The sequence below is a fragment of the Periplaneta americana genome, chromosome 6 (assembly GCF_040183065.1).
Source record: "Periplaneta americana isolate PAMFEO1 chromosome 6, P.americana_PAMFEO1_priV1, whole genome shotgun sequence".
NCBI lineage: Eukaryota > Metazoa > Arthropoda > Insecta > Blattodea > Blattidae > Periplaneta > Periplaneta americana.
The window spans coordinates 20011555-20035638 of record NC_091122.1 but is presented as its reverse complement, the minus strand read 5'-3'; the positions used below and the strand labels follow the sequence as shown (position 1 = coordinate 20035638).

Here is a 24084-nt window from a genome sequence, read left to right as displayed (position 1 = left end):
AGTTTTGTTTTCTTTTGTAGGCGAATTTATTTTGTAAATGTTATATTAGCTCAAGTTATTCTATGGAGCACGTCATTAGATCAGTTAGTAACATAAATGACTTAAATGTCTATTTAATATAATTCTAAAATTGTCATATATATGAAATATTCAGTTTTCTAACGTAAAAAAAAGACGTAACATAAATATCTATTCTACAACATGATTATCTTTTCCGAAGGTTTTCTCAAACTTTTCAATATAAAACACAGGTCTACCATTAAATTCTATTTTGTAAATAATACATAATACGACCTTCTTGAAACGATACATTTGGAAAATTAGTTTGTATGAATAAAATATTTTCGAGTACATGCCGTAATAAATGTCCGCGTATTATTATTATTATTATTATTATTATTATTATTATTATTAATAATAATATTATTATTATTATCATCATCATTATTGCACTGTGTTTAGACAGTCTTTTTTCATGACTATTAATGATACGTGTAATGAAAAAATGTGTGTGGTGCATTTTCATTGCTTTAAACTTATTTGTTGTATTGGATGCTAAAAATCAGTACGGTATATGGTTTCTCATCAATTATTCTTACAGCAGTTCATTACTAACTGTTTACTGAAGAAACACAACTGCAAAGCACCACGTTCCTTTGAAGTTTAGTGATCCCCCAACAGTCAGTCTGTTATAAGCTATTGTTTTTTTTTTTAATAATTTTAACGACAAAGACTTCTTTTTCGGAACTCGATTCTTCAGTTACATTCAATATACATACCAGAAAAAGTTTTATATTCAATAGAATGTAAATAGAATAAAAAACTATACTAAAATTCTTTCACTAGTTATGACAAGGAATTGTGAAATAGCATAGGTTCTTTTTAAGAAAATTTGCAATATTGAGTGCACACAATGCACCAGTATTATTGTGACCTACATGATTGTATGTACAGATACAGAAATAAAATTTGGAGCTCTCTTATTGTATATTTCGCTTACAACACACTACATGTGCAGTAAACAAGAGCCCCTTATATGCTACTTGTGGACAGTCGTGCAAAATTGTTGCCTACATACAGGTAGACTCCCATCAAGACTCATTCCAAATTTTAATTCCATATCTGTACAAAATATTTCAATCTATTAGAAATGGAAACCTGTAATCTACATTCAATCGATTGATTGGCGAATTTTGTACATCCCAACCCTTTCATGCTATTTTAAAAGATATATACAGGGTGTTTTAGTGACTTCGATACAAATTTTAGGGTTGATAGAGGTGATCAGTATGTCCGGAAATGTTCCGTTTGGTAGTTACAAGTCTTGGCTTGTGTAGTCAGTATGGCCAACCAGCTTCTAAAGTTTGGTTTGTAGCTCCCTTTTCTGCAAACTGTGAGTTCTCAAGAATATGGTACAAGCTAGCTGGAATTGTAAATGATTCTTTGCATGATAACGCCTTGCAGCTTTTCTTCCCTTTCCACTTGCTCTTCCACAATTGAAATGTATTTCAGCAAGTTACCTTAATGTGAGTCTTTCCATGATAAGAAGAAACTAAAGAGACCTAAATTATTGTATGTACATACCCAAATAAGCCTAAGATCATACAAAAAGGACAGCTACATTTAAACTGAGATGAGGTTTCAGTGCACTGTCCACGAGTTCGATGTCAGATGGCTATTTTAATGTACACTGTAAACAAGGTTCTATACCTGTTCTGCATGAACTTTATCTTTACAAACATCACCATTGCAATATCATGGTATACATAAAAGAAAATAAAAGTATTTACTTTACCATGGCCCTCCAATGTTACTTAGACTGGTTAGCACACACATAAGCTTACATTTACCAAACGGAATGATTGTGGACATAGGTTCATACATGAAAATTTTATTGTTCATATTGATTAACTCTATTACCCCTAAAGGTTTGTAACAAAGTCACTGAAAAACACTGTATTTCACATTGTCATTTGATTAAATATTACTTAAGAGGAAGGGTGTGAAGAATAAATAATCAGTGGAACATAATACGTTATAGTTCTAGCATATGAAAAGTATATGGAAATTTCAGAATATTCTCAGTTTTTGTCTAATACATCGATAGACAAAAATAATTTGGGTATCTTCGAGATAAAAAAATGAAGCAAAATTAAGATAAATTTTCAAACTGCTAGATGTCCGTGGCCTCATATGGGTAAACTTTAGATTGTTCACATTAGATTAAAAAAAATGTGACAACTGATGAAATTAAATATTGTAAAGTTGTTGTATTGTTATTGTCTAATGGCATGAGGAGCAGGTGATCTGCAATATTTTCTTTTTAGTAGAGTTCAGCAATGTTGTCACTTCCAAATCCTTTGCACATTATTCTCCACTTTAACTGAGTCTTTGCATAACATACATTTATCAGTTGGAGTATATTTTTTCTGCAGCCATGATCCACTTTCAAACTGAAGCGACCGACTTCTTCTTTCTACTTTGTGTGGAGGTTTCAATGTTACTGAAGCATCCTTCTATGCTAGTTGATCTTCAATTTGTAAATTATTATAAAGTTCACATTCTTATTTATAACTGTTGTTATATCTCTATTTTTAGTAATGTAAAATTGGTGGCATCTAATTAACCATGCATGCCATAGGTCTGTGTAAAAATGAACGCATTTATGTTAAGTTGTTCACTGCTCTCCAGATATACTGTGGGTTGTGATCTACGTTATATAAGATAACTATGCTATAACTTATGTCTACAAATTTTCTTCAGTTCATTGATTCTCACTGCAAATGGACTCTGAAAATATATGTGAGTGAAATCCAACCATATTTGCGACGTTTTTTGCTCTACTTCATGTATTACTTGTTAAGGGGTTACATGCACCTTCCACCTTTAAAAATGTATGGTACCGGTATATGTTTTATGAATTTTATTCCTCCATGCCCTTAAGCCCTATTTTGATTAAGTTTTATATGCCGAATATCTGGAAATTTCTCTTCGATCTAAAAGAAAAAAAAATATTTGCCTACATTGTGAATTTTAATTTTGCAATTTAAACCAAACTGCTATTAAAAAAATTACACTCATGGTTTTTAATATTATTTAGTAATTCATTTTTTTGTCTTAAAGGTAACATTCATATTAACAACCTTGGCTGAACAGTTAGAATATCTTCATTGCAAGAGGAAAAAAAATTCTGCATATATTAAACTTTTAATAAAATTTTCATTATTATTATTATTATTATTATTATTATTATTATTATTATTATTATTATTATTATTATTATTATTATTATTATTATTATTATTCAACTTCTGTTAAAGATAAGTTAAAGACAGCTACAGTTTGTTGATCTTACTAAGAAAAGGGGCCATGCAAAATTTCACGCAGTTATCTAAAAAATTGTGGAAGATATTATTTAAACAGTTTTTAAAAATAGAGTTTTGAGAAAATGAGCAATACAATTACATTCCTGGCTGGTATTGTGTTTACATGGCAGAACATTTTAATGTATAACTTGGTTAATTTTATTGATATTTTTAAATTTCTTTCTCAGATATAAAGCGAAAAGTTCATATTAAAGTAGGCCTACTATAAGAAAAATGAAAAATCAATTTTTTTGTCCTCGAAGGTATATGTATGAGAAAATGAGCGATACAGATTGCGTCTGGTATTCTGTTGGTATGGGAGGACATTTTATGCATAACTTGGTCAATTTTATAGATACCGTATATTAACATTTTTATCACAGATATGAAACTAAGAGGTTATATTAAATTAATTTAAGAAAAATGAAAAATCAATATTTTTTACCCTCGAAGGTGTACATGTAAGCCCTTTAATCCCACCTGCAAACCAAGCAGCCCAAAAGAATCCATTTAGAAAGGTTTTTTTTTTCTATTGGCAGTAACACTGGTTCAATGTCCAAATCCGCAGTATGAATGATACGTTAGATCTGTGGAGCGGTATATAGTCCACAACAAATATCTTCCTTATGCAAATCTGGCTTTCAGGCAGAAGCTCCCTGTGAAGCAGGCTTGAATAATTTCAAGGGAAAAATTGTTCCGGGGCCGGGTATTGATCCCGGAACCCTTCACTTAGCACACGAATGCTCTACCAACTGAGCTATCCCAGGGGTCGGTAGAGCATTCGCGCGCTAAGTGAAGGGTCCCGGGATCGATACCTAGCCCCGGAACAATTTTTCCCTTGAAATTATTTAAATATCTTCCTTGTTTATAATAATTCCATAATGATTAATCATTAAAAACTTTTAAGTGTCCGCTGTTTATCTTGAAGAAAACTTCTGTTTCTCGTGGTAGGCTATAAAGACACTATATATTGAAGGTGGGTTCTTGAAAGCCAATAGAACATTCTGTGTTAGATTTTGATATAGATTACTTTTGGAGTGATGGTTTATCCTCGTTGTATGATAGCCTATTGATTTCTTGTAAGCACAAATATCTTTGTTGCCCAATATCAACTATACGGTTTTCTTTTTAGCTTCACTTCCCTTCCGAAATGAGTAATGGTAATTTTATTGCCTTAAAAATCCATTGTCCTTGACTGGCTTTCGATCCGCGGACCTCAGGTTCAGTGACAAGCACATTAACTACTACACCATCGAAAACGGCACGAAATAATTTCACTTTATGAACGGAAATTAATGGTTACTGCGACAATTTCACAATTTCTTGTCTAGTTTTCCACAATCCAATACAATCTCTATCAAATGTGGATCTTAGCAATTCCCATTTATGATATGTTAGTGTGAAAACATAATAGTGCCTTACTACGAAGACTAATTATAATTAAACTATGTACAATATTACAATTACTGCTTAGAACTGTGTATTGTACTAACTACAAATAGAAGAAAAATTATATTAAATATATTATCATTAACTCCTAATGGTAATACATTACCATTACGTTATCGTAGAATAATCATGCCCCCATTCTGACTCAAAAATAATTGGGCATATTATGTGACAACGAATGTTCTCTTCAATATTTTATTAACTTTGATGTTTATGTAAAATGCATTGTCTAACTATCCACTACATTCCTATTAAGAAAGTTCACCACTGGTTTCCAGATGGATATGTTTATACAGTTTATACACATACACGCACATATATACACACAACTATCAAATGGCAGTTTGGTTCTTTACCGTAGATATGCAGCATATTACATACTTTTGGAAAGTGTGTTGCTTTTTAATAACATAACTGATTGTGTTTTATCTAATTTATTTATAAATCATTTTAAATATCACTCTTCGTTTCTGCAAATAATACAATCTTGACAATGAAATGCGAACATGAACTTGATAACTTTTCATATGCTGATTATATTTTATATAATTACAACTACAACTGAAGCACTTATTAAAAATCTATCTCATCTGCCAAATCGTCCTTATTTACACTTATCACAACTCATATGACAGATTGTCATAATATGTGTGTAATAATTTAAGAAACATTTAAGTTAATTTTTTTAGAGTTGATTCAACATTGTATTTTAACGTTTCTCCTGGATATAGCCTGTTAACACAGGTACTGGTATGAGCAATTACCGGTATATAACAACAGAAAATGTGACTAAACTGCAGAACTTAAAATAAGATGAACTGGTACCAAATATTTTACTTCTGCTGTACGACTACATTTTGTCCCATATGTGTACTTTTTAAAAAATATATGTTCAGTGGTACTTTTGCATCAGGTGTGGGACAAAGACATTTTAAGATGTTTTACTTTTCTCTTGACCCTTGATAACATTAATTTAACTTAATTATTGAATGTCGACCTCTGCAAGGCATGTAAATCAACTGATTCTATTAATTACAATTATTGATGAATAGCAATTTATAAATAAAACCAAAATAATTCTTTTAAAGAAAACAATTTCATTCTTAATACATACGAAGGATACTCACATTTTGAGAAGTATATTGTGATAATGGAATGAAATTAACCAATCAGAAATAGAATTAGTAATTGATGCGAACATAGTATTGCAACCAAATTTAGTTAACTAACCTTTCACATCTGTAATAACATATATTACCAGTACTGAATGTTTATATTTGCAGCTTTTAAAATGTATATCATAATGAACAAAAGGAAAACAAAAATATATATCACTGATATATAAAAAGGATACAACATAATATGATATGGATACAGAAAATGCATTTTTAATCCCAATGCAGGATGCAAGCAGCTAGTTAGTATCAAGTCGCTATCATTCTTTGGTCACTTATTCGTGAGAAGAATAACCACTGAGCTTATCTTTTTTAATATGAACGTATTTCATCCTGTAATTTCATTTGCAAGCAGTACTGGTATCTTGTAATTTTCATTTAATGCATTTAAAGTACCAGTACCCATTGTTCATTCAAATTTGGAAATATGTCATCAGCTAGAAACATAGGTTTAGGAAATCTATGTGTATAAATTTCTGAATTTTTCTATAAAAATAACAATTTAAATTTTATTTAAACTCCTCTTCTGTAATTTTAGAAGTAATATATTTAAAACAGATTATGTTGTCAAGCATTATAAATATCTGAAACATGATTACAGAATTGTAAATATTTAATAATTTAATTTCATTACATTGATGTAATCCGAAATTGTCTACCGAGATGAAATTAATTCAATTTCCACCATTAAATCATTTATTTATATTTCATCACGATTATTACTAAAACATGTTTCCATGGAAGATATCTCCATTCCTGATGCCATAAATGACGTATGGTACAAATTAGATTGGTTACAGGCAGATAAAAAAATAACTAAACCAAAAGACACTGGATTTAGTTTGAAGTTGAGTTTTAACACTACAACTTAGAATGTCTTTTTCTCATCTCACTCTACGAAAAATGATCTAAAATAAGCAACACATAACACTGTAATAAACATGTTTGTGTAGTATTCTTTGTGTGATTTTCACTTATTTTAAAACAGTTGTCTTAGAATGTTCAATCATTTTCTTAATCATCAATAACATCCCACAGAATTAATGTAGCATCAGTACCACCTACAGTGACGACATTCTTATCGTTGTACATGAAGCGAGCTGTGGCTATTTGCATGCTGTACACTTTCTCTTCATTGTACTCTGCTTTGGCGCTCAGGCATGGATACCTATATGAACAGAAATGTCAAGCATTAAGTATCTTTATATGAGTGTTGTAAGTTTCTAAACGTCATTCTTAAACATACAGTGCGCCCGTTTTATTTCCTTACTACTAAACAAGATACTTTCACTGTGTGCAGCTATGCTATAAGCTTCCGTCAGATGACCCACAAAATAGTTACAAAATAATCTGTTAGACAGTCGTTCGTCATTTCCAGTAATTGCTATATCATTAAAAACAAAAATAAAATACCAGAAGGCCTCAACTTTATTCAAAATCATTCTACACTAAGTATACTATAGTTGAGTTTCCTGGTTTAAAACATGTTGTCTCTTAGGGGTTTTTTCCCCACTTCCAGCTCATAGTCCACTACAAGTTAACGGTTTTGTTATCACTATCAATTGGGCATTATTGCAAGACAAGTTCTATTAAAATACCAGTACCATTCAAGTTCAGACTTACCGGAAAAGCCTTAAATACCCATCAGCATCTCCAATCACTAAGAGATCGTGTGCAGCTGAGCGATTTGCTGATACAATTAATGAAGCCATAGGATAGAACCTATTATTCCAGATTCCTGCACAGAAATTAATGAATTATTATGATTACTACATTATGTGAAGTATATTTTTGTTTAGACAATCATTTACCTCCAACAGTAGTAAGTTATTATTAATATAATACTGTTCACATACTAAAGAGTATTTATATTAATTAGCCCTGGACCTTCGTTATGAACAAAAACTAAAGCAGTTACCATGAAAAAGAGTAAGTTACTGATATTTGTTAAATAGTTACTCCATGTTTGTGACCAAATGATTAGCTGATTCTATTTTGTGAACTTTAAAAAGAATATATCGGACAAAAAAAATTCAATTTATAAATTTGAGTATCCGTCAATGATAAAGTACCTATTTTTGATAGGGTTGTCTGACAAAGAAATTTATGTTGATATAGTGGATACATTGAAGGATCATTGTTCTTCATATGTCACCATAAAAATTGGATTGCAGAATTTAATAGGGGAAGAACGGAGTTCAGAGATGAATACCATCTTGGAAGATCTGTTTCTGTGATCACTCTAGAAAGAATCGATGCCATGCATGACGTGATTTTGAAGTATCAATCAATTGGGATCAAACGTATGTCAGAGACTTTGAAAATTTATGAACGCATCTTTCACATTGTATATCATGATTTGGATATGAGAAATGAATCCCTAAATGTCTGAACTTTGATCGTAAATGACTCAGAGTGACAATTTCAAAGTCCCATTGTCACTATTTTGAAGAGGGTTCTTCTAACTTTTTGGATCATGTTGTAACTATGGACGAAACATGGATCCATTATTATGATACAGAAGTAAAAGAACAGTAAAAAGATTGGAAAAACTCTGGTTCTCCCCGCTGAAAGAAAAGGCAGATGAGAATGGAATCATAAAAAAAAATTGGGCAGCAGAACTTGCATCCCTATCTCCCTGGCAAAAGTCAACAGAATGTTGTCAGGCATTACAGACAAATTTATCTAATGTCGGGTAAATATGAGCTGTCGACAAGGAGGGGCTGTTATAACAGTCCCCTTACCAAAGAATAAATTTTTGTACCGTATATATTTACATGCTTGTTTTAATTTGTTTTGTCTACATATCCGAGCTTTTCTCAAGATCATAATATTCTTTTCTCTTGTCTCATCGGTTCAGACTGATGAGGTAGCAAAAAATTAATGTAGATTTCTTCCAACCAAGCATATTGTCATAAAATTAGATTTAATGATTCATTACATGGACTTTCCATTGTTAATTTGTAACATAAACAATATTGGCTAATTTTACAATACCAGTACTTATGATTACTTCCACATTACATAGGTAGATACAAGCTCATTAAGTGTTTGCAATTGAATTACTTCTGGAAGATAGTTGGTCTAGTATATAACTATTCACCACCAATGAATTTATAAGGGAATCGTTAATGAGCTTGTGTCAAAATCTCCCCTCAAATTAAGCATATTCTTAAATCTACATAGCAAATAGACAGCAATATAAAAAGGAAATAGTTGCCCGTACTAGGCCCAACTGTAAGGGCGTGAAAACTTATATGGAATGTTGCTTTAAGAAAGAACTGTGTACACTTGGAGAGAGTAGTTGAGTTACCCTCTCCCACATAATTATGCCTTGTCTGTCACGTGTTATGAGTAAAGCTCGTGCACTCAACGAACTTGTCAGCTAGTGAACACTATGTACTGAAAGTCGGGGGCTACTCAATTGTTTTAAAATATTTTATTCAAATTTCAGTTTTGCGACCTTACAGTTAATATGAGCAATAAATTTTGTTGCACGCCTATTTGTCTATCTGCTATGAAGATCAAACAATGGGTGCAGTTTAAGGGGAGATTTCAATGCGAGCTCATTAGTAATTTTCTTCTCAGAAATTAAATTAACTAATAGTCATACTTGAGCAACATTTTTTTTAAGTGTGGTCTAGTGTTATTAATTATAATACAAACTAGGTGAATAATTATGAAAATATAGAGTAGAAAAGTATAATTGTTATATGCTATTTTTATCTTTGAATAGATACAGTACCTGCTACTAGGAAACCAACAGTGGCATTGTGAGTATACCACTTAACATCTTTCATCCCAATAGGACTTTTCTCGGTCACCACATTCTTTATATCCCCTGAAAATAATGAGGTCACAGTTTAATACTAGAGTCATAATTGGTTCATTCATAATTCTGTATTTATTGAAGGCCTATTCCAAGATTATAAAATAGCTGAAGTTGTACAATGTAACTGTGTCCTGGAGCAGTATCATATAAACACTCCAGAATCAGTTAAAACATACCTACGGTACCATAGTAGTGGTATTAAAATACAGATCGTATAATTTCACAATCTCTATATTAATAATTGAGAGAGACAAATATATTTTATTATATAATTCTAAGACATTACATAATTCGTGAACTTTTTCCTAGCTTTTCCAATGCCCTCACTTCTGGTTATCATTTATAACCTTCTGGAACTGCAGTGTGAAGAATTCCATTTTTGGAACCTACAAGACGAAATTCATTGCCATTGATGGTAGATTGAAAGGCGAGGATTGAGTAAGGGGATGATTTTTGTTGTGATCGAGTAATTATTAGTGAAGTTTGCCATGAAACCCTTATATTTAGGCACAAAGTTCGTTTACGTACAGTAAATGCCTAACACGGACATAGGTTTTGCTTTATTATCCTAAAAATTATTTGTCTTTGGTTGGTTTTGAACCTATGATCACCGAGGATGACAGAAACCTGCTTTTAGAGATGTTGCTAGAATATTTTAGTGAGAAGTAGAGGAACATGCCTCACTAGAATTAGCTGCTGTTCACTTTATTTATGACCCTTACAAGATGTTGAATGGGTAGGCCTACTAAGATATTGTATTCTTGTTTCTGTATTATTATTGTTATAATTTTAATTAGTGCCTTATTAAAATGGTAGGTTGACTACTTTGCTAGATCTTTCAGGAAAGGGGGGCTTATCTATATTTCAGTCTTAGAGAATTGGTATGAAATTAATGATTAAAATGTAATTGTTCAGAATTATGAAGTCTGAAGTAAGATTTAACTATTTCTTAACATGTCAATCTCATTATCCAGTTCTGTATAGTTTTTCAAACTGAATACCTAAGTTTGTTTAAAGCATGCAGTGCAATGTGTAATTTCAGCTTACTACCGGTATATGACTGTTTGAAGCTGTAGATTTTATTATAACAAAGCCACTACCATAATATCTCAAACAGTGAAGACACGATAATCTCGATTTACTGGTAATTGAACTATTTTGTTGAAAGGAATTCAAGAAAATATCCATTCGAAATGAAATATTTATCAGTAATTTTTATTTTCAAATAAAGAGATTTACGGAATTATTGTTGGGAACTTATTAAAATTATTAATGTTTAAGATACATTTAAACTGAAAAAACAGAGTATGGTAATGCATTTTTTTTGGGCACGAGATATTTACAGCAACAAACAATTTTATTTATTTATCATATTTTGTACTACAAGTTTGATGTGTACTTGAATATAATTCTAATAGTACCGGTACTTGAAAGCAGAAAGAGAGGACTAGATTTAATTGCTTACAGTAAATAAAGATTTAAATATATTTTTTTATTAAATAAACGTTTATTTTCTGTTTTTAATTCTCAGATAATATTTAGTATTATACAGTATAATATCAATTTAGGGTTGAATAAACTGAATTCCATTACTGTTACATAATTATAATTTATTCCAGATAATAAAAATAGAAAAGGTTAATAGTAATAATTTTGTGTCAGATGTAAATGTGAAATTATTTTTGACAAAATTATAAATTAATAAAACTCATAATGAATAGTTCTATTTAAAAAAAAAAAACTTCAAAATCTCGTGTGTGTGTGCAGAAAAAGAGTTTTCCCCAATAGATCACGAATCGTTAAATAAACATTCAAACTATTTCTAAATTATTTTGTATATCACAGTAAGAAGTACACATCAATCCAAGCTGTACTTGATAGTACTAAGTTTACGATTGCTATAGCTAGTGACATCACAGGACAGTTACTATTAATATTGTTAAATTAATGATCAGCATGATTTTGAAAAATATGTCAAGTGAATTTTAAGATGAAGTTTATGTTAATTACTTATTAATTTTTATTTAACAACTCTAATAAAATTAAAAGCAAATTTTATACAAGTGTTCCCTAAATTGTGAGAGTGAGTTTATTTATTAAGAAACTTATTATAACACAAAACATACGTAAATTAAAGGCTAGATGGAACTATATCGTGTGAATCCCGCACCTGTTTCTAAGACTGATCCTAAGACTTTGTTTCTGCGGTGTGCTAAAGGAATGGAAAATAAAATGTAAATTAATGTTGAAAATATATAACAATTATAACATTTATTATAATTTTTTTGGAAATCAAATGTAGCACTGGGAAAGGGAGCTGTGTGTAATAAAACTTAGAAATATAAAAGAAGAAATGTTTGATTTGCTCATTAGAAAATTAAACATGACATAATATACATATAATTTATTTATTCTGGAATACTTTATGCACTAATTGAAATATTTTTCTTAATCATGTGACATAAGTGTTATGGTTGAAAATATTGCATCACACACAATTATTGTATGTTATCATACTTCGTGATAGCATATAAAGTCCTATACCTCTATCTGTGCTAAGATGTCAGATACAGATTTATGATATATTAAATTTGTTCAAACGCTTCTATTTAAAATCCAGAAATTTTTTCCAAAAAAATATTATTGAAGAAAATCAGAAAAATACCTAATTTAATATAGCCACAAGGAATTTGGAAAGTGATAGAAATACATACAGTATATAAAAGTAGAAAAAATAAGTGGTATTTTTTTTTATTCTTAATGGAATGATAAAGTTTCCTTTTTCTTTAAAAAATATTATATTACTATAATAGTAAATGCAAAATTAAACTTTAGGTTATTGTAAAAAAAATTGTACAGCGAATATTAATCAAATAAATTATTGAACATTAAATATTAGCCTACTGTAAATGAGATCATATTTGGGATTTGAACAATTATGTAACAGAAGAATATAACAAGTTGTTATAAGAAATCAGTACAGAGATGTATAAAATAACAAAAATGAGACGTAATTTTAAAAAAATGTTTGTCACTACCACTTCAGTTTATAAACATTATACGGATATAGAGAAGTATAAAAATTTGATATACAAAAATTATAGTATATCATTCTTTGTTCCTTATTATCACTTTGGTTTGTATGAAGCAGGTATAGAAATGTTGTGATGAATTGTGATGAAAAATTATTTTAAAATGTTTTTTATTACCATTTTAATTTATATAGAGCAGCGTCACAAAATTTAAAGTACAAAAATGATGACTGAACTGATATACACTGTCTTCTTTTCAAAAGATAATTTGTTGATAAAGTTATGTTTAAAATTAATTTGGAATATTCAATAAATTAAATTGTTTCGTATTTGTGGTTCCATGTAAAAGATCCATATTTCTTGAACTAGAAAATTTATGTATATTGTATATTTAGGTGTAAATTTAATATATTTTGTTGGATTGAATATTCGAAATGTGTTTCTGCTTCTGCCATTGTTGATGTAACTGTAGGTAACATAGAAATTAGAGAATGAAATTAAAAAGAAGATAAGAAAATATAGTGTGACAGTAATAATGGTAGAAACGTTGCTGTCATATGAACAAATTGAGTTAAACATTACGTCTTATAGCATTAATTTGTTCAATAACTGGTCATAACATTATGAAATATTTATTGGACATGCAATTCTTTCCAACTTTTGTTAAATGAGTAATAGTGTGTATGTAAATATGTGAAGGTATTTGTTCGCGATGTTCCTATGTTTGCTGATCTTCTTATTCTAATTAGATTCGCAATTAGATCTTTACTTTCAGTATGATACTTTAATATCTGCAAAAAAATTATGTGACTGATAATTAAACATTTCTGATTATATCACTTGTCTGAAAAAATATTAATATTTATGTTTTTTTTAAATGTAGATTTCAGTATCTACATAATTATAAGGTGAATATAATCATATATGTTCATAAAAGAATGTAATTAGCTCCTTAATAAGTAATCCGTTAAATTATGTTGGCTCAGAGTAAAAATTATTTTTCTATTTATTAGGATTAAGTTAACAGCAATGAGTATTTTATGAAAATTGTGTGTGTGATTTTTTTAAGTTCATTGCCAAGCCCTGTTGATGGACCCTGTATAAGCTCTGTAATGTTGGGGATATTAAGTTCTAGGACACGGTGAAATACCGGTACCCAAAAGTCTACTTCAGGAAATTAGCTTATTGTTCAAGAAATGACAAATATCTTGAGTCAGATTTAATATTTAATTGACATTACGTAAGATGGAATACTTTTCGGTGACAAAGTGTAGGCAAACTCACAAAATACTAGGTCATAATCAGCTGTAACAGTCTGCAGGTAACATCCATCTGTACTCCAGTCCAATTGGGTGAGTGGCTGTGAACCTCTGATTTTATTCCACTTTTTGTATGAGAATCCATCACGACTCACGCGAAACAGGTACACGCTGCCATTCTGAGAGCCAATTGCAATCATGTCTCCAGCTAAAAATAAAAGAAAAAGACGTTATTTGTCAATTGTCTCATCTCATCTCATCTCATCTCATCTCATCTCATCTCATCTCATCTCATCTCATCTCATCTCATCTCATCTCATCTCATCTCATCTCATCTCATCTCATCTCATCTCATCTCATCTCATCTCATCTCATCTCATCTCATCTCATCTCATCTCATCTCATCTCATCTCATCTCATCTCATCTCATCTCATCTCATCTCATCTCATCTCCTCACCTTACCCCATCCCATTCCATGGAGAACTCTGATCTTCCTCTCGTTGGGTTGCCATATGCTCAAAAATATCCAGAATGTTTCGGTTGTAAGTGCAAAAAATTGTCCTGACTAGATAGTTACAAATGCTCTAAAATAGATAGGTACCCAAGTAATTCAAATATATCTTGAAAAGTACATAAAATTTTCTTAAAAGTGTAATTTAAAAAGCATCACGCAGTAGTGAATTGAAAAATTTCCACAAATGATTACTACAGCTGTACTGCATTTAGAATGTATTGCAGGATCTTTGATTTTATTTGAAATACAGATTTTGTTGAAATCGTAAAACGATGCCATTTTCTGATCTACGAAACAACCTTACCAGGATTGTATCCCAGGCAGTTAAGTGGCGAACCACAAACTCTAATTGTGACTACAGGTGCTCCATTCTCCGCATTCAGAACCACAAGATGGCCTTCTGTACTACCAGCAGCTAACACCACTCCAAATGGATGGAAGCACAAAGAAACATTTTCGTACAGACCCTGAAACATAATACATATTCCCAAGATATAGATTTGTAATCTGCAAAGGAAACAAACTTAATAGCTATTTGATTTCTTCTAGATAATTATTAAAAAAATACAGCAGTGACATAAATGCACGTGGTGCCTTACACATTGATGAAGAATGTCATAAGCATTGTGTTGCCTCTAAAGACTTGACATAATATCGTTAGTATTTCTTTCTATGCAAGATATAGGAGGACCAAATTTGCAGAATATTGTATGAAGCAATGCAAGAAAGATGCTAATTTTCAATAGATGGGTAGAAAGCTTACTTATTAAGAATTAAAAAAATATTAGTGGAATAAAAACCGATCCATACATACATGTATACATAGATATCCATACAGATTAAAGATGCCCACATAAGCATAAATAGATGGTAATAGCTTTTCTGTACAACATATAAACCTAATTCATTTGTAGAATGAATTACTGATATACAAAATGTAACAGCAACTTTCTTATAAGCTTTGAGGAGTCGTATGACATCACCATGGCAACACAAAGAATTACATTAATGAAAACAAGATTATTTACTATGGCCTCTTAATCTAAGGAAAAGCTGTGATTTACCAATATGTGACTACATACATCAAGACTTGCAACTACCAAAGGAAACGTTTCCGGACATGGGTTCCAATATGAAAACTGTTCATATTGATCACGTTTGTAAAAATTACCTACAAGTTCATGTGACTATTGTACAGACCTTGTTTACAGATTAAATTACAATAGCCAACAGGCATCGAACTCAAGACCAGTGCACTGAAACCTCCTCTCTTTTTAAACGTAGAAAAACAGAATATCTTTAGGCATATGCGAGTTATCAATTTCCCTACATACATTATAATATGATACAGTAATTTTTATTTTTTTTAGTTTGTTGTTACCAATAGGTCTACTATGAAAGATTCACATTAAGAGAACTTATTGATATTATGGAGGAGAAAATGGTAATGGAGAAAAAGTTGCAAGGCTTTATCAGTTAAAATATCATTTATAACACCAAAGAGCTCGTCACATTTATGATAATTCATTAACATTTGCAGGAAAGAAAGGAATCTGCGATGAAATTGAGTGAAAACAACAATGAAGGCTTCAGTGTTGCTCAAACTGGTTAGCATACACATCAAAGCTTGTGACTAGACATTGGTTCTTATATTAAAATTGTTTACAATGATCATCTCTACCACCCCTTAACTTTTATAACAAACTCACTGTTACATCCTGTATATGCAGTGATTATGCTTTATATTATGCCAGTATCTGTTTACATAACTTCTACAGAAACTTATAAGACTTCAGATGAATATTGCATGAATTCCATTGAAACTCTTTACTTTGGCTATTGTTTATATTTGCTTCGAAAATTGATGAATGGAGAAATATTTTAATTTCTGAATAACGTGTTAAAATAGTTATGAAAATGTAGACTTATGGTCATGCATTTTTTTATTCAAAATGTCGGGTGAAATACTCTTCGTGATTAACGTTTGTAATATATTGCTTTATTTGTTACTGTACTCTGATGCATCTTATCTAGAATATGTCGAGATAAGAGTGCCCTGATATGTTTACTTACATATTTACAAGGACGTTGCCCATTTGTGACACAACTTATATCCACTTGATTTGTGACCAAAGATTACTGGTTTCCTTATCTATTTTATTGCCCGTAAAATTAATGTAAGAGAAGTTATTTATAACTCGAGTATCTGTTTATTTAGGAACAGAAGCATGACATTAACTATTTCGCAAATATTTATTTTTACAATTAGTACTGTACGAAGTTATTGGTCGAAATGCAAAATAAATTTTTGTTAACATTGTTGGAAAGAATGAACGAAGTTTAGTTAAACAATAATGCCTGACTGTCCAACACACCTAAATAAGCAAGAAAAACAATACCTGACTGTCCTATACACCTCCACAAGCAATAACAACAATAGCTCTGTCATACATACATAAATAAGAAAAAAACACAATATCTGACTATCCTACATATTGATGGGCTAGATCTAATACCACGTATGTGATTTATCCAAAATTTTCAGGATAGACATAAAACATATAATTTATAAATTCTATTTGAACCACTGAAAAGCACAATAATCGGTAAGAATGTATAAATAATAAACAGTTTTATGTCTGTCCTGAAAATTTTGGTAAAATCACGTACGTGTATTAAGATCTAGGCCATCAATATTATATAAATAAGCAAAAACAATACCTGACTGTCATACACAAACAAAAACAACAATACCTGACTGTTCTACACACATAAACAAACAAAAACAATAAACAATACCTGACTGTCTACACAACTAAATAAGCAAAAACAACAATATCTGACTGTCCTACACACAAACAAAAACAACAATATCTGACTGTCCTACACACATAGTCAAACAAAAACAACAATATCTGATTGTCTTATATACCTAAATAAGAAAAAACAATACCTGACTACATACCTAAATAAGCAAAACAACAATACCTGACTGTTCTACACGCTAAATACGCAAAAACGATAATATCTGTTAACCAGTTGACTCAAATTTGCACCTGTAGAATTGCATGAGAGGATAATAGGAGGAAGGATGGCTGAGGCAGGGTCATTGTAGAGTTTCTCTCTTATCTGTACAAGTAGTACATGTAAAAAGTGTACTGAAAATGGTTTACAAAGAGTGCAACATCTCATGCAAGTCTTTATCTATATCAGCAGTCAACGTTATGATATTTTGTGTAAAGTAACTATTTGTAAGATACATTTTATAGATCTTTCTACGATCTAAACATTTGTTTGATCAAATTTCGATTTGAGTTATAGTTTATAATTCAGCACTCAGTAATATCTGCTAATAAATGCGCGCATTGTATGGATTTATTTGACATCGTTTATGTAATGATAGTAGGCCTACCGGCATAAAGATGAAAATATTTTTAGTCAATTTCGCATTGATTACTATCATCGATCATTGTTGTATAAGTTTCTTAAATGTACAAAATTTTGATGGGTAAACGTGTCATTATTTTATAGGGATATTCTCCATAGAAGTTGGTTTGCAAATTTTAGCAAAATCTGTCCAATAGTACAGGAGGAAGATATATGAATGGATGTACACACAGAAGGACAGACACACATGCAGACAGAAACAGACAGACCAGTACACAGACAGAGTCAAAGACATAAGCAGACAGATATAAACTTAATATACCGGTACCTGTATACATAATAGGAAGAAAGAAATACACAGAAAAGAGCAGATAGGCAGAACCAAACATAGGAGTACACAGAAACATACAAACAGACAGGAATACATATAACGAAAGTAACATATAGATGGATACACAGGCATAAAAAAGACAGAGATATATTGAAAAACAGAAAGAGACAAAGACATATACAAACAAACAGAAACAAAGAGAGATACAAACTGAAAGAGACAAAGAGACATGTAGATAAAAATAGATGGAGAAGCATACACAAACAGATAAATGATTTAGTCAGAAACACAAACAGAAAGACATAACCAAATGAAGAAAGAGACAAATAAAAACGCACACATAGACAGACAGAAAGGTAGATAACTTAAAAAAAAAAGAAACAAAAAAAAACAAACAAACAGACAGAGACAAAGAAACAGGATGATAGCTGAAATTAGAGGAGCTGAGAGAAACAAACATATAAACTTAGAAATGTGTATGTGGGTCTAATGCCTACCCACTTCACTTCCGTGATTCGATTTCCGCGTACTGCGGATAGATGGCAGGACTGTGACCCATTTTTCAAATTCCTCACCACTTCGGCGGGACACATTATGCATGATGTGTATCTATGAAGAGTTATCTCGTGTACTATGGTGAGTTTATGTTAAGTGTTTGTGTAAGTGTAGTATAGGGAATGGGTGAGGATGATGATGAAGGTGAGGAAGGGAGAAGGGGAAAACCAGTGCTGGCAAAATAGGAAGATTGAAAGTGATACATAGAAAACAACAAACAGAAACAGACGTATGATATATGGAAGACCATTGCAAGTCCGGTACGAGGGTTAGTACTAGGACGTGTGTTTTCGTTAAAATCATTAAACAATTTTTATCTTTACCTCAGGACCTAACTTACTTTTTCTGTACCGTACTTCGTATAATGAGGAAGTAAAATAAATTTAAATTAAATTTTCATAGAAGCGAGATTTCTGACATTTGCATTCCACTGTGGCACAACATTTCATGCAGTTTATGAGAGAAGAGAGTTTCTTGGAGAAGAAAAGCTTTATCAACTGTCTTATTAGAAGTTATTTCAATGCGTGAACACAACAAAAATTAGTTATTGTAACCAGTGTGGTTGCTTCAATAGGACTGCAACAATTATCCTTATCTAAGAAACTCCCTGATTACATCTATTACACCGAATAAATGAGTCAGCTGTATTAAAATAATAGTGTTTAAGCTTTTCTGTGGCAAATCGTGAGAAGTTAAAGCAGAAGAGAATATTTCTTTCCTTTTAACTCATTGGCAGTTTGAAAAAGGAGAAATATTGTTAAATTAACTTCTTTTAACTTTGAGTGTTTACATAAAATAGTTAAATTTGGAAGAGAATTTGAAATAAGATACCTTAATTTCAAGTTATACCGTATTATACTAGGAATAATTTATAAAATGGAACTTAAGTAATTGTTAAACTACAAAATTTCACACGCAAGGGAAGATAAATAACATTTCATTCTTGGACTTGATGTTTATATTTTGATTAACCTGGAACTGCTAATGAACTCATGTGAAACCTTCCCTCAAATTGCACAGATTGTTAGATCTCCATAGCAGATAGATAAATAAAAAAAAAATAGCTATCTATACTAACTGGAAGTGTGCGAAATTAAAGCTTCAGTAAAATATTATCGAAAATTGAGTAGCGTCCGCCATTGAGTAAATAGTGCTCACTCACCTATGCTTAGATGGCGAAGCACGTTAGGTACACGAGCTTGCATTGCATGTTACGTGACTTGGTGGATTTTCACGGGGATGACAACTCAACTACTCCCTTTTAGTACGCGTCATTGTTTTTTAATGTAACATTCTTACAATTAGTACAAGTAGCTGATTATGTATATTTACCTATTTGCAGTGGAGATCAAATTGTGTGTCCAGTTTGAGGTGAAATTTCGACACGATTTCATAAACAGTTCCCTTGTATGACAATTTAACGTGCATTATTTAATTTGACAGAATATGTTATTACGTCATGAATCAAATATCATATGCCAGTGAGTTAAACTAATATTAGTCAGTTCATTCAAATGTTATAGCTTGCTTCATTACAAAGCAATAGTGATACTGAATTGAAAAGTCTGAAGATGAAAAAGAAGAAGAAGAACAAGAAAAAGTGGAAAGTGCACAGATTTTATGTACATTTTCTGGTTCCATTGTTCTAAAAATGTTATTATTAAAAAAATAATGTTATCATGACTGTTGTAATAAATTATTTCGTATTGTTGTGCTCAACATATAACAATCTCTAGTTATGTAATAAATAAGATTATTGCTTTGTTTTGTTTGAAATAAACATGGATTAAAATCTTCAGTTCTGCTGAATTGTTTCTTTTAGAACACATCATATAGTTTGGTGTAAATGGCAATTTTGCTCAGCATAAGTAGGTTTTTGGTGTAGGTAAATATTACGGATATTTGCCTGAATTAAATCGCTGTGAATAATATAGGATTCGTTTCTGTTAACCTTTTATATCTATATATTCACCTGCATACGTGATGCAACGAGAAATTAATACAGTTTATAAAGACTGAACGTAGAATATTAGAAAAAAGTCTAATCGTCTCAATTTTAGTTTATATGAGTTAATTATATGGCATTCAAATATTTTATATAGAAGGCAATACATATTACTCATTTGACATATTTGTGCCGACAGAAGTTTTTGGAACTAACCCACCTCTCTGCATGACGGAATTCGGTCGCCATAGAAACACATTGCTGGTGCCATCAGAAAATCGCACACGTATGTCAAATGTCTAGTAATTACGATATTCTATGTTGTTATTAATTACAGATCTGAACCTCCGTCTAACATTTTATTGAAAGTGATAGCATTATACCATCCAGTTGTTTGTATGCATTCTAACAAACATCTACTTCGTTTTCTTTGTAAGGGAATGTACTCTTAGTTATTTTACCTTACTGTTAAAAAGTCATTCTTTCTCACACACTATTTATTTTAGTTAGGAATGTCAATTTTCTCCTTCTCTTGTCATCAGCATTTTCTTAGAAAATCATTTACGAATGTATATGACTTTATATACATGTATTAAGATATGATTATACAGGTCACCTGATTTGTAATTTTTGTTCTACCAGATATTTTATTGTCTGCTGTTGTATTATGAGTTTCCCTTAAGCGCTTCTCTCTGTGTATGCTGGCTAAAATCGAGGCTTGTGATACTGTAACAATAAGATAAAATGGTCAAACACAATATAATTGGACTCACCCAGTCCTTATGAAAGGAGTTCATTTTCCTGTTGGGTTTGAGAGTAATTGCGAACGAGAATTTCTTTCGCTGCGATCTTGTAGTTGAAATGAATATTTCATAGGCATATTTACTACAATCGCGAATGTTTATGAATGATAGTACATATTGATTCCTCCAAGTTCTGAGAAGGTTTGTAGAGAATTTTATAGATGTCAAATGTTCTTAGTTGCCCTACTGGCCGCTGGTGTAGTTCAGACGTAAGGAGCTGCACTCTTGATCAAAGCCTTTGCTTGGACGTGAGTTCGAATCCCGTTTTAAATGATTACCTGGTCGAGTTTTTACGATGTTTCCCCAACTGTAAGGCGAATGTCAGGTAATGTCATGGCGAATCCTCGGTCTTACATTGCTAAAATGTCGTCTGTCTGTCATAATTCCACCGACGCTAGATAACCTTGAAGTTGATACGGCGTCATGAAATATCTGATCTCGTCCTACAGCGTATATATGATCCTGTTAGACTGGAAGTGGATAATAAGTACGGAAAGGTACCATGTTTCGCTCCTGGAAACCCTGTACAGTACTATGTAACATATTGTATAGAACGTTTTTAAGTAAAACTATGCACTTTATTTTTATTTTTAAGGGGACTGAATTGTGGTGCAAATTGATGAAACATTTTATTTTCTTTTATTTATATTTTAAACAAATCTCCAGTCTATCCTCTTTCGAAAAAAAAATAAAGTTTCGCAATTTGGAAGGCTCCCTGACGTCACAGCAGCCATTTTAAACGTCGCAGAATTTAAATACCTGGATTCGGTACGTCCACTTCTTCGCTATTTTCTCGCATTTAATTTTTAAAAATTCTTTGCGTACAAAATGCTTCTTGTGAAACAATAATTATTCTCAACCTATTGATTTGAAATTTGATACAGAAGTGAAAAAATGTGTACTGAATATAAATTATGACGCTTTTCTGCATAATATTATACATATGTTGTTTATTGAACTATCCGAAGGCAGGTTTGAACCTCACCAGTGACACCAATAAGGCATCACTCATGAGGCAACTAAGCCAGGAGATAATGGGATAGGGTGGCTAGTTTCTTTCCCCCAAATAAGTATAAGAACATAATTATTACTTTTTGAATTTCAGAAATAATTTCTGCAGACAAATTTCGATTTAATGAAATTAAAAGAAATCCTCAACATTAACTACCCATCTGATATTAAACGCCAGCATACATTTGGAAACTGTATCTGTGATAAACCTTAACAAAAGTATGGACTTAAAAAAATATATATTGTTTTTCAGGACATATTTTTATCGGATAACAAAAAATTAACAGAAATTATAACTCCAAAATTATTGGACCAAATTAAAAATATTTTACACGCTATTACATAAAAACAATGAATGTATGTAAGTATACATTTCAAGAAAATTGAATGAGTAATTAAGAAGTTCTAAAATTCAGTCATCCTTCCCCTTAATATAGCAATTGGTAACAATGAACAGTGATTGTCAAAGAGATCCTTTCTTGTGGCTGAAGCTGCGGGAAGTAAAGGTTCTGCTTAGCGGTAATATTCTTAATCTGGAGGTTTATTATTATAATTATTTTTATCATTATTTGTTAACTATTTTTGAAAACTATAGATTTTTGGTCTTTACATACATGTTTTGTGTTAAGTACAGGGAGTCAGTTTTATATACTGGCGAAATAAGTTTTGCGCTTTAATGAATATTTTAAATAAAAAACTCATATATGCAGCTTTTGAAAATCATTTCACCTTTATTGCGGTATTCTATGTTGAACAGGAAGAAAGGGTCAGAACTCAAGAAAGGTAGAGACAGACAGAACGTTACCTCTTACGTCTTCCGAAAAAAAAAATCTCACTCTGCCTGCAAATATGTGAATAATGCGAATGTTTTCTGATGAATGAGTTCTCCTGAATATGTCATTTAATTTATAGTATAAAATAACAGATCAGACTTTTCACTGTTCATTTGAAAGTTCGAGGTGTGTCGGTAACCAAAATAGATTTTTGTTAAGTCAGAATTATCATATTGCACTAAAATAATAGGATAATGTCATCGTATAATTAATACAATAAATTAATAACACTTTCAAAACTTATTTTATATTGTTTAAAACTATTTTATATCATGACACACGAATTCTCTATTATTTTTGCTACTTTGAAAGACTTATAGTTTGCCAGTGGTTGAGACTAAAAAAAAACTGTTTTATTTGAAGTAAAATAGTTAGGCTATATATTTTTTCTGTGAGTTATAGGTTAAAACGACTATACACTGGTTTGAGTTACAAAATGTATTTTGGAAATTGAAAAAAGTGATTAACAAAATGACCTAAGTCCCCTTCAAAAGTGTTTCAAAATTGACAAAAAGAAGATAGAAAAGGAAGTGAGAAAAGTGCCAAATGTTGGCAAAAAATTACAAAAATCGTAGCAAAAATACTCCAGGGG

General features: G+C 31.1%; 1 protein-coding gene across 2 annotated transcripts in view; it reads right to left on the bottom strand.

Annotated features, from left to right (window-relative positions):
- Window positions 1-2191: 2191 nt before the first annotated feature.
- The window catches only part of DCX-EMAP (Doublecortin-domain-containing echinoderm-microtubule-associated protein), a 137323-nt gene continuing 115430 nt past the window's right edge, over window positions 2192-24084 (bottom strand). For both annotated transcript variants that reach the window (XM_069827721.1, XM_069827722.1), the window contains exons 14-18: window positions 14932-15094; window positions 14138-14320; window positions 9735-9830; window positions 7613-7727; window positions 2192-7157 (exon numbers count right to left, since the gene is read on the bottom strand). In XM_069827721.1, the coding sequence (XP_069683822.1) occupies window positions 7004-7157; window positions 7613-7727; window positions 9735-9830; window positions 14138-14320; window positions 14932-15094 (711 nt within the window). In that variant the 3' untranslated portion in view covers window positions 2192-7003. The remainder of the gene's footprint in view (window positions 7158-7612; window positions 7728-9734; window positions 9831-14137; window positions 14321-14931; window positions 15095-24084) is intronic.